This window comes from Periplaneta americana, chromosome 2 (genome assembly GCF_040183065.1).
Source record: "Periplaneta americana isolate PAMFEO1 chromosome 2, P.americana_PAMFEO1_priV1, whole genome shotgun sequence".
Lineage (NCBI taxonomy): Eukaryota > Metazoa > Arthropoda > Insecta > Blattodea > Blattidae > Periplaneta > Periplaneta americana.
Window position 1 is genome coordinate 18,022,096 of NC_091118.1, and position 12,850 is coordinate 18,034,945.

Genomic DNA, 12,850 nt, shown 5'->3' on the forward strand with positions numbered 1-12,850 from the left:
TAACATAGTTTTCACCATCCATAATGATGATTTCATCAGCTGTGGCAACAAAGTAACTGATGCAATCATGAGAATCATGCTCCAGTTCCAAATAGCTTGGCACTCCCACGCCCCAGCTGGTTGGTGATAAGTACTGCACTAGCGCTCGATTTTCTAGGCCAAAGCCACATAAGTTTTGGTAGTACAGTAGTTCTCTATCTGCTCTGATTCATTTGTCTGAAAATACTGGACAAACACTACGAAACACTTCATTCTTTTTCGTTTCTGACCAGCATTCAACGTGTTACAGACCCACTTAGTATGGAATTTTTTTTAGTTGGTTATTTAACGACGCTGTATCAACTACGAGGTTATTTAGCGTCGATGAGATTGGTGATAGCGAGATGGTATTTGGCGAGATGAGGCCGAGGATTCGCCATAGATCACCTGGCATTCACCTTACGGTTGGGGAAAACCTAGGAGAAAACCCAACCAGGTAATCAGCCCAAGCAGGGATCGAACCCATGTCCGAGCGCAACTTCAGATCGGCAGGCAAGCGCTTTAACTGACTGAGCCACGCCGGTGGCCTACTTAGTATGGAATATTCAATTTGTTTATAGACCTAAAGATCTGTGTCAACATTAGGAAAAGATAAACTGAAAATGTCACTCACCATAAATTTCAATACCGCCTGCGGTAGGATTTAACTTATCAACTCCCTCTTGTAGTAAGATGTCTCCTGGGTTGTAAGGGGTAGTGAAGCGTCTTACATAGCCTCTCCTACCCAACTCTCAGCCTCACCTTCACGTGGTACAACCTGTTTAAACAAACGAGGCAATGGGGCCCGAGTCACAGCGGGATAACTGTTACATAAGAAATGGAGGAAATGCCATTTCACAGCCTGAACCCAAGGCTACAAGGTGGACACCACCACCAGACTTTTCATCCTAAAGATCAGTAATGATTAATAGATATTTCCTTTCAACCACAAACCTTATATGACAAAAAATATTAACCAATTGTATACAATTCGCTAAATAGCCTACAACTGGATACAACATGCATCAATACAAGATAACTCTACAAATATTAGAACACCAGTCGAGAATAACAAGATGGCTATGTAGTTCTCGTGAGAGGCTACCTTCATTTGTTCATCTAATAGAATATACTGTAGATATATATTGTAGATATGGCGGAAATCGAATCAGTCTTTTTTTTTTATACTTTTTTGTTGACATAAAAAAACTAAAAAGACATTTACACTTTTGAGGCAATAGCCTAAAGAATTGATGCAGAAGTAAAAAATAAATTCAGCAGAGAGTCAGCTTAGCAAGGCAAACATCGAAAATATTCACATGAAATTGAAAAAAATCTTAAAACGAGCATGTCTATACGTCATGCAGATTAGACAGTAAAAATGAACTGAACACTAACAACAGCAGCTGATGGTGGTCACCTGGATTATTCAGGGTAAATTAAAATGGTGGTACATTTAAAGAGAAAATGGCGGGCTTAAATTGATTTGTCTTTTCGTATTTTAAGGGGAGAGAGAGAATCTTCACAAACGGGTGATCTATGAAAGTTCTGTCGTTTGAATATATTTATAATATCATGAATTCTCGAATACAAGCCATTATAGGAACAATTCTAATAGAAATGTAGTAATGTGCTTCTTTTGCATCATAAACCGAATTTACGTTAAATTTTAATTCATAAAAATTCATTGTCGTCATATTTGGTGCACAATGTGAACTTTCCAGCCCGAAAGAGAAGAAAGTAATATATTTTGATTTACCGTACCTCTCGAATTTCATTAGCCTGTACTCAACTTTAATAATAATCAGAGCCATGAATTTTGTAACTAACGAAAAGCGAGAAACCATTTACAGATGATGCAAGAGCAGGATTGTCATAAACTTTGAAACTAAAACCAGGACATATAATTAAAACACCCACTCATTGTGCAAAAAATTGATTTTTAGCTGCCATCAGAGAAAATTTGCATTCAAGATTTGCATTGTGATTAGGCATAGCGAAAACTTACTGACAGGTTTGCAATAATTTTTAATACTGTTCTGTATGGTTTACAGTCTTAAAAAATTAAGCCACTTGCCTTTAACTTTTCTGCTTTCCCATTCATGAAAAGTAGATTTTAAAACACTTCAGATTCTGAAAGCTGCACTTTTTTTTTTGTTTCGTTTCGAGGTAAGTCACTGTCTCTTCTATATCATTATATAACTTCTATATCACTATTTAAATCACACAATAGATACAGTATATTTTAGTAATCTTAAAATACAAAGAAGCTGTAAACCAACTCAAAATTGGGACATCCGACCATCCTGAACGAATTTGTCGGGACACCGGGACAGTGGAGACAAAAGCGGTGACAATCCCAGAAAACCGAGACGTATGGCAACCCTGTGCAAGAGACATGTTCACATTTGGTATTACCAATGGTCATATATTGACTCGAATTTGGGAAATTCCTGCAGATTGTTAAATTTGCCTGGAACTGGCGTATTTGTGCAAAAAACCATTAAATAGCAAGAAGAGTGATGAATTCAGAGGCGGACCCTGGGAGAAAATCGTTTAGACACTCAAAACTCTCCTCTCCCCTCTGCTCTGCCTTAGCATCATAATTATTTTTATTAATTTTGATACGATTATATTATTATTATTATTATTATTATTATTGTCATTATTATTATTATTTTTATTATTGTCATTTTTATTATTATTATTATTATTATTATTATTATTATTATTGTTATTATTATTATTACTATTATTATTCTTTTCATTATTAATATTATTATTGTCATTATTTTATAGTAGTAAGTTAGTAGTAGTAGTAATGGAGATGATGGTGTGGTAGTAGTAGTAGTAGTAGTAGTAGTAGTAGTAGTAGTAGTACTAGTAGCAGTAGCAGTAGCAGAAGCAACAGCAGTAAAAATAAAATGTATCATAAAAAGAGCTCTTTGGAGCACAAGTGATGTAACTACTGCTTTTCATGTCAATTGGATTACATATGTATTACAAAACATGGACCACTTTAACAATTACACTACCGATGACTTGATACATTGTGTAGGTTGATGTTTCGAAACGAAACATCAACCTACAAAACGTATCACGTCCCCCAGCATATAAAACGGGGTGACTTGATACACTGGAGGGACTTGATACATTTTGTTTCATTTCGAAACATCAACCCACAAAACATATCAAGTCCCCCAGCGTATAAAACGGGGTGACTTGATACAATGGAGGGACTTGATACATTTTGTTTCGTTCCGAAACATCAACCTATAAAATGTATCAAGTCCCCAGCATATCAAGTCACCCCGTTTTACGGTACCTATTATTTACAATTTAAATTATTTACTCCATACACACTAGAATACGCTATGTTTACTATCACACTATCATAAATAATGTAGGCCTATATTGATCAAACATTATTTACACTATTATGTACAGTTTTTATGTATTGTAATGCAAGGTATTTCATTTCATAATACTATAGCGTACTTTTTTGTAAATAGTGTAAATATGTTTGATCAATGTAAGCCTACATTCTTTATATTAATGTAAATACCGGTAGTAAAAATAGCGTATTCTAGAGTACATACTGTGAAGACTGTTTTTCGTCTATAAAATATGATCTTTCTTCAAATATTACTTTTATAGAATATGATTTTTGTTTTTAATATAATAATTTTCCTTCATTATGTTAATCATTCCATTGGTTCAAATTATCTTACTTATGTAACTCTAAATTGTAATTGTTTAACTCTCAGAATTGCATGTAACTAATTCAAATATCTTCGAATTTTAAAGTAGCCTACCTTTCACGAACGTACAAGCATTTTGAATAATTATTGAGCCATTTTAAACCATTCTGATCTTCTGCATTTGTTAATTTCTTACCTTATTCATTCATAGCTTGCTTTTAGGGAAGTAAATGGGTTTTACCGTGATAGTGTTGGTTGCTATTGACGACGGGATGTAAGTCACATTGCTTCTCTAGGGAAGTAAGTGAAAATATGTTTCATTTAACAGTAACATAGCAACAAACAAAAGAATGCTCAAAACTCGACGACCTTCTCAACAGTTCTGATATTAATCATATAAAATGAAGAAAATATATTTTTAAATTAACGTAAAATGTGGAAATGGAAAAAACAATATATGCAATTCGTGAGTTAAGTAGAATTTACTAGTCTTGGACTACTAATCGCTCGGGCACAAACTCGTCCTCACCTAGTAAAAATTACTTACCTCCCTTAATACATAAATAACTAATACTCACTTCAGAGTGAGGAATATCAAACCTTCTTAAGTATTACTTTTAACTAAATTTTCACGTTTAACTAAGAACTTATTTAAAGAACTGAAAGCTTTATTTTTCTCACTTCAAATTAGATGTGATTCCAATTTCAATTCAATGCAAAGTGGAGTTACTTAACTTCTTGAGCATTTCAAATATTCTAGTAATATAAAATGCATATTTACCCCTCCAACCATTTAATTTCGTTCCCATCTACAGAGGAAAAACAATCTGAAAAGCCTTTAAAAAAATAGTGATAAAAGGAGTAAGTAAGACAACACCGAGTAAATTAGTAACTGATAGATCTCTTGAAATAAAATGAGGCTACAACTCATAGATAAAGATAAAATTATAAATTTTGAAGCCCTCTACCATTTGTTGATCATGTTACAATTGTTTTATTCATGTGGTAAAATGTAGGTAGTAATGGGCATTTGTGCTTGTGTAAGTGCTAATTAACAGGCCTCTTTGTTATTAGTTCATTGCATCTGTTATTAAGAACCAAGAGTGAAGCTATAATGTCTGTCAGTAATACAAATTACCACTGACCTTGTTTTCTGTTTGGCATACATCCTTGGTGTGAACACGATCTGACAAATGTCCAAGTTGTCTTCATTTCATCGACGTTGGCCAATGGACTGCTGTTATCACCTCTGCAGATGGCACCAATACTTCTGGTACACAAAGACATATTATTCACATAGTCTGCCAAGTGATGTTAAGATAAATTTTTATACACCGAATGTGAGCAATTGATTCTTTCATTAACAATTTCATGATTCTATGCCTACTGCGTGGTTATTGGAGTATGTTCATAAGCCAATCAGTGTAAATAAAAACTATGAAATTTCATATTTTCAATGGAAAACTCAATTGTATGAAAGCTAGAGTGAGTCGGGGTAATCTCGGTATAAAAGACAGTCTTTTTTTTAAGTTTGGAGATGTATAGCTTGTTACCATGATAAAATTTTCCTGTTTCTTTTTTATGTGTTAGCACTATGACCTTCTAAAATGATTCTATTGCATTTCCAAGAACTATGTTGACCTTTTATTGCCATACTAATAACCCTGAGTTTATTCCAAATTTACCCCATAGATGGGGAAATTTGGGTAAAATTATTGAAGTAAATCATGCTTTATAGACCTTATAAACTCAAATTATCCCAACCTTACGTTAATGTATGTAGTCTAGAATAGACTGTACAGATTAGGTAATATTTAAAAATTTTAATTAGGCCTAAGTAGATAAAAATGTCAGTCAGCCAATACTGAAGTCCTCCATAAGGCTTTTTTTTTTAATTTAAAATATCTCTCATTAAAATTAAAGATAGCTAACACTTAGGATATTTGTTTATCCTTCATCAGTCTATAATGTGTGTACGTGGCATGATATGAAATGAAAAACTAGGTTCGTTGTTGATTAACCTGTAATTAATGTATACCCAAATTACCCCACGTTTGTCAATTGTAATTCTATTATTGATATATTACTAAATTTATTAAAAACATGTGTAATATACACATATATGAACCTGATTACTATATCACAACTGGTTTATCAACAATATTGCTTTGAATGTGATGTATAATTTCAGAGACTTGTAAAAAAAGAAACTTTTTTTTCAATTAGGCAATATCACTGTGATCAAAGCAAATTTTTAACATTCCAAGATAGACAATTGTGAAATAGACACTATATATTTAAATTGGCATGTGTTTGAAGATTAGGTAAAGTTTTATTCAGTAAATTGTAACTTATACCCAAATTACTCCGACCCACTCTAATGCATATAAAATATAAATCAAGAGATGCATTATACAATAAATTGCAGAAATAAAATAATCATAATACTATTCCTCTTTCTCAATTTTCTGTTTTCAAACCTTTAAAACCTTAATAATTCCCAGTATTGTGTCATTGACTTATACTTCTTGTCCACAGTATTAAAAGAATTCACTATGAGATTACCTAACAACAGTCCTACAGTTTGGGACAAGAATGACAAGAAAAAAACTTAATCTCAGTAGTCTTATTCATCAAAAGTGAGATTCGAACCTATATCTATGTGCATATCAGATCATAAGTCTTGCTCCCTAACCCTAAACCATTCTTGTAACTCGTGGTAAAATTAGTTACAGTTAACCTGAATATTGTATGTGTATGTACTGAATTTGGAAGCACAAATGTTAAGATTTTTCCTTTAAGATCAACAATAGAACAGCATTAAACACATTAAGTACTGTGCTTTCGTCACCGCTTCCTTCAAGTGATGGAAAGGACAGAGAAAACTGATTATAGACAAAGGAGCCGGGCTAAATGCAAAGGTAAGACATTCTTCTAGTGGCTTTGTGTATTTCCTATTATCTGTTAGCTATTGGAGAAAGGAGAAACAGAAGTGCTCATGGGAGAAAGGCATTCCTTAAAATGGGACTCTGTGGATGGAATATCGTAGTGCAGCAGTTCTTAAGAGTCAGGAAGAAAGAGAAAACAGCAGTGCCTGGGTGGAGACCATCACTTGCACTGAGGGTACAATGCAGAGGGCAGGGTAATTTCGACAGAAGGAATTTGAGTTATAGGTCAGCTCTGTCTAGACCCAGCAGTCCTGCCTGACGATTGTCAATTTTTCGAAGCTTGAGGATTCGTCATAGATTATCTGACAGTTTCCTTATGGTGGGGGAAAAACCTAGGAAAAAGCCTAACTAGATAATCTGCTCACGACGGAATAGAACCCAAGCCTGAGTGCAGCTCCGGATCAGCTGGCACTGTCTGTTAGACTTGCCTCAGAACATTTATACACAGATATTACTTACCCCAATATTAGCAGCAAGTGTAATTGGAACATTTCGAGAGATCTTTCTTCCCTCATCAGGTAGAATAGTTACCGGTATTCCATTGTGACAATGTGGGATGATCTGTAAATGTGTGAGAAGAATATATAAAAATATTCAGCTGTTCTATAGATAAATTTAATTGAAATATGACTCTTCAAAATTTAACTATAGTTAAAACTGCCTCTTTCAATGCTTGGAGGAAATACAGAATTTAAGTTCTGATATTCTTTTCAAGGGAGGCCTATAGAGAAAATAACCATATTTTTGGACAAAAAAAAATATTTTCCTTTTTGTTTTCTGTAAATCTACCCTATTGTACAAGTTTCCAAAGATTGAATTGCGTAAGGCGATTAGAAACCCTCCTAATGACGTCATAATTAAAGGTCCGTAAAAGTCTGAACTGCTGAAATGTCAAATTTAAAGTCATTTTTCTCCACTATAACATTTTGTGCATTTCTTTTGATGCAAATCACTATGACTTCAACAATTTTGTAGGTAAGAATATGAATCTTTTTTGTGTATATAATATTAATAATAACTGCCTCCCATTGGAGGTAGCCCAGAAAGACTCAGTATACTCTCCTACATGAATTTTACAATATTAAATGTTTACATAAATTTTGTAGAAAGAAAATTAAAATAAACATATATGAATTATAAAATGAAGAAAAAAAAAATTAAACAGAGTGAATATGATGACTCAGAATTTGGCAAGAGCGTTTCAAAACTAAAGTTATGATGTCAGCAGTGTCTGTGGTAGTTCAAAAGTCTTCCTGAAGCTTTCAAAGAACTTGGGAATCACACTACGAGCTCCAATAAGAAGACCAATCACCTCAATGTCTTCAAGCTGGTATTTTGCTTTGAAGTAATCAACTGTTGGCAGATAAATGTTGATCTTTTCTTTATTGACATCCTCCGGCTGGCTACTCCCCGTTTCAATCCTTATGGTAGGATCAATTATATAACCTTTCTTGGTTGTCTGGGAATACGCTATGATGTCAATACGTCTAGAGGAGCCATTAGTAGCAAGGCAAAAAACTTCCTCTTCTACTATCCAAGACTTTTTTCTTAAAGCAGTTGCAATTAAGGATCGAACATGATGGTGTCCGGCATTTCGGAGGAGTAAAGCTCTGTTACACTGACTATACTACATATTTAAGAATTTTGTGTTTGAATTTTTTTTCTAATTCTCGAAATTTTAAAAGAAAAAAATATGTGGCATAAACAAAAAAAATGTTTTAAAAAGTGGTTATTTCACAAATAATTTTTTTTTCCTCTGTCATCTAGGATTATTTAAAACAAGTGAATCCATAATTCTCTTCCTAACATAGCACTGATCTGTGTAAAAATATGTAGATTGAATGAATGAAATTTTTATGGGAAGTAGAATCTTGAAAATTTGTCCTCCCTCCTGTAAAAAAAAAAAAAAAAAGCATGATGGAAGACAAATTTTGGTAACTGTATTAGCGGCTTAGATACATATATGTACCAAAAATGAAAGCTATATCTTAAAACATTTAAACATGTATTTTCTTTAATGTCCTCCCTAAAGGTGCTACAGTACAACCATTTTTAAGTAAAAGTTTTGGCATTCTCAACAGTAGCTCTCCATTTAAAATAATTATGCAATTTGTAACTGATAAACATAAATTATTTTCTACAATGTTGTTCTCGTCGTGAAAACCTAAAGTAACATGCCAATGAAGATACACTAAGATACAAATAATTAAAAGTGTACTGAAATAAAGGTAACCTTGGGTAGACAATAGCAACTATTGTCGTAACAAACCATGCTTAATCTTGGCACTGGATCTACTTCAGCAATTTATGTGAAGATGTGGCTGACAACCTAAGCAATACTTTAAATCGAAGTGAACTGTGAAAATTTTGTAATTGAATGCAAACACATTTGTCTAGCGAGTCTAGTATCTGATGTCTCCAAAGTCTACAATATCACAGTAGTCTGCCCTCCTAAGTAAAAACACAGTAACTGCAGGAAAAATTAATATTGAATTATGTATATCAAATTTCTCACCTCTGTGAGCTATAGCTGACCCACTTATTGAAAATGCAGTATTTACTTTACCAAAAAAAAAAGAAAGAAAGAAAGAAATCACAGCTGTGAAATGCAGCATATACAAATATTCTCATATTCTTGGCATAAATGCAGTGTCTGCATGGAGCTAAGAATGTAGCAACTTCAATAAGATATTGCATGTTGCTAAGCATTAGTAACTTACATATACTGCATATCTGCTGAAGATTTATATTCTAAAGATTATAAAATGCTTATAAATTAGTTACTGCGATTTCTTTTATAAAAATCTTATTGATATGGGCTATATTTATTGTAATGCTTAACAAGAACACGCCTCCCCCCGCCCCATGAAAATATGAAATACCGGTACTGTATATACAAATTTTGAGATATCTAATATTTTTCAGAGCCATATCATAGATTTTATTTTAGTAGGTTATTTTACGACGCTTTATCAACATCTTAGGTTATTTAGCATCTGAATGGGATGGTGATAATGCCAGTGAAATGAGTCCAGGGTCCAGCACCGAAAGTTAGCCAGCATTTGCTCTTATTGGGTTGAGGGAAAATCCCGGGAAAAACCTCAACCAGGAAACTTGCTCCGACCGGGAATTGAACCCGGGCCACCTAGTTTCGCGGCAAGACACGCTAACCGTTACTCCACAGGTGTGGATCCTATCTTAGATCAGAGACACATAATATGGTTCTTAAATTCTTGGCAATGCTTTAAACTTTGAACTCGTTTATCTCCCATTCCAGCTTTTCTGCGGATAGGTCTACTGCGTTCCTGCTTAGGAGGGCAGTATTCCACATTGAATTAAATTAAACTACAAAAAAATACATTACAAATGGACTAAAAATTAGTAATTTACCGTGCGTAAAGTTTGTGGTAAAACGATTTAAATACACATTAACGTGGATCAATATAGAGCTATTCCCAACCAAAATAATTTTTAATCGTCATAACAGAGAAATCGGTCCCACAAAATCTAATTTCGTATACCGCCACACAACTATCCCCCACCCCCAACTTTTATCATTGTCGCCAATGTTATGCTAGGGCACACTAGACAAGGCAATACTTTACCGAAATATGTTGCTGCTTTGTAATAGAATAGCCCGGTATATATTGAAATAGTATAATGAGAAAAAGCAATAATAAGGCTGAGTCAAACTCAGTACTACGATATTTGCTCCTTTGAGTTCTTTAACTCTGGATAAACAGAAGTAAAAAAAAATATTAAGCCCACGTGAGGTTCCCGACACTGAGTGACACCTACGTTACCAACATAAGATTATGCGCACCAATTTACGGAATAGTGTTAACAATTTAAACTATTTCAACCTGGTATGTGGTTTTTGTGTAGTAAAGCTGAAATGTTATCCCATTAAAAATGAAGTGAATTAAGTTGCTTAATGTACTTGTAAATTATCTCATTACCAAATCTACTGCCAGCATAGGCTGTTAATAGGGCATTGCGAACATGTTTTCAACTCTGCTTTTGCTGGTGAAAAATAGCAGACGAAATACAGTTGTCAATTGGTTCCAGTGTAACAATTGCGCCACTAGGAGCAGTCCTTCCTATGACAAAATCTTTTTTTTTTTTTATTAATGGCGGGTAATCAACTGTAGTATGGACCAATTTATCGGCAGAGTCATCGCCTTTGATGCGCTATAGGAGGCTGATCTACTCTATACCCGCGATGAGATAAGGTAAGATGATGATGATGGAGATTTGTTGGGATGTCACAGGGGAAGCGGGGCTCCTGGAGAGATTACCTGGATCACGATTTTGCCAAACACGTCATACATCGGGGGAGGGGGGGGTACGCCAGGAATCGAACCCGGAACTACAAGATTATAAGTTCAGCGCTCTAGCCGTTAAGACCACCGTGGCAACTGCATGACAAAATCGTAGCAGAACACTTTCATGAAATTTATATCTGTGACAATCAAATTACTTATTAAATACTTCATATAATATATTATGGTTAATGGATGACATTTGCAAATTTATGTCTCAATTATATTAAAATAAATGGTTCTTATTTTGTCAATCTTGGTATTACAAGATACTTAATATAAACCGAGCACTATCTTCCTTGTATTAGAATTCATACAGCAAACACAAAAAATAATAATGAAAGAAAGTACTGGTAAGTCCATTTTGCATGCACACTGTAGCCTATCCGTCTCGCGATTATTGTAATAAGAACATATTGCAATTTCCATTTCCCTGAATTCGTACCGGTAATTAAAAGCATTTTCACTTTCACACACGCCTAAGCGCTTTCCTTCCCTCTTTCTCTAACATGTACAATGTAGCTATGTTCAAATGTTACAATTTTTACTGAGAGCAATTACAATGCATGACAAGTGCAATATTGTGTTTTTTTTTCAGTGCTTTAAGAAGACTATTAATACCGGTTACTGATTAGTGTATCGATTATGGTACGATAATAATAAATCCTGTAGTACTTTTGTGAGTGTAAATATATTTTTTAATTAGGAAGTCTACAATTTGTGTGATTATATATTGTTTATTGTGTACCATTTGCAAATCGAAGCATAGTGAAAACTGAGACTTTTTTTTATCTTTTTCCATTCTTCAAACATAAGTAGGGGGGCATAAAAGAAAGGCGACAGAAGTAGGAAATGACATCCATCCAGCAAAGAAAAATAAATGTGATGATGATCCAAGTAGGGTACATCAGCTCTCAATGAAACAAATGTTTCAATTGCGTTAGCCTATAAAACACACATAAAATAAGCCAATGTTCAATTGAAAATAAAATAATTCCCAAGAAGTTACAATTAAATTACAACATAAAAATGACAAGGAAAATTATGATACAAAATTAGCTTATCACAAAACTAAGACGGAAAATTGCAATTTAAAATATAAGATTTGCAAATGTCAGAAAGCAAACGAGAAGGAAAAACAAGGAATTGAAAACCAACCTGCCGAAGTGAAATAAGCTTTTCAAAGCGAACTTATTTTAATTTAACAAGTCCAGGCTTTCAGGAATTAAAAATTTAAACTGCATGAAAACACACAGGAAATCTGCACATTGTTATTTAACAGGTCATCAAGAAATCTCAAACACTCTAATATTATACTTGACACATTCATAATCTTCGTACTTTATCAGTAATGCACAATAAAATTAATAAAATTATTTTACCATCCACAATGCTTAGTACGAAACCAATCATTTTATCGTACGTAGGGTCCATTGCTTACGTAATAATACAGTGATAGAGACGAACCTACCGGTAGATATTGTAAATTATAATGATGCTACCGTTCTTGGCTTGTTATTTGTAATGTAAGTGGTGATTTTATGAGTAATATATTTAAATATAAAGTAATTTCTGAAAGTTATCAAGTACACACCGTTTACAGTATGGGAAGGAAAATAAAGCTTTATTAGGTAAGCCTACATAAAATCTACACTTTACACAACCTAGGAATTGCGCTATATTGTGTATATACAGTACAAGATGTTGATTTTACTGTCTTGATATTTTTGTAGACTTGTGTGATTGGAAACTAGCTTGCGTTATTGTATTTCAGTCACATATTTTCCTCAAGTGTTGCAGTCAGGGATCTGTAAATATGATTTTATGTATTCGTCCTTTCAAACAAAGTCGCTTGGATCTT

General features: G+C 33.7%; 2 protein-coding genes across 4 annotated transcripts in view; one reads left to right on the top strand and one right to left on the bottom strand.

Moving 5' to 3' along the window:
* Window positions 1–12,341, bottom strand: part of LOC138714626 (uncharacterized) — a 79,597-nt gene extending 67,256 nt beyond the window's left edge. Inside the window, exons 1-4 of one of the 3 annotated variants that reach the window (XM_069846669.1) lie at window positions 12,148–12,341; window positions 7,127–7,228; window positions 4,865–4,989; window positions 653–796 (exon numbers count right to left, since the gene is read on the bottom strand). In XM_069846669.1, the coding sequence (XP_069702770.1) occupies window positions 653–655 (3 nt within the window). In that variant the 5' untranslated portion in view covers window positions 656–796; window positions 4,865–4,989; window positions 7,127–7,228; window positions 12,148–12,341. Of the gene's footprint in view, window positions 1–652; window positions 2,667–4,864; window positions 4,990–7,126; window positions 7,229–12,147 lie in introns of those variants that run through there. The other 2 variants (XM_069846661.1, XM_069846679.1) reach the window with 2 other exon arrangements.
* Window positions 12,342–12,485: 144 nt separating this feature from the next.
* The window catches only part of LOC138714648 (uncharacterized), a 39,662-nt gene continuing 39,297 nt past the window's right edge, over window positions 12,486–12,850 (top strand). The window contains exon 1 of the mRNA XM_069846704.1: window positions 12,486–12,620. The gene's annotated coding sequence lies outside the window, so the exon portion shown is untranslated. The remainder of the gene's footprint in view (window positions 12,621–12,850) is intronic.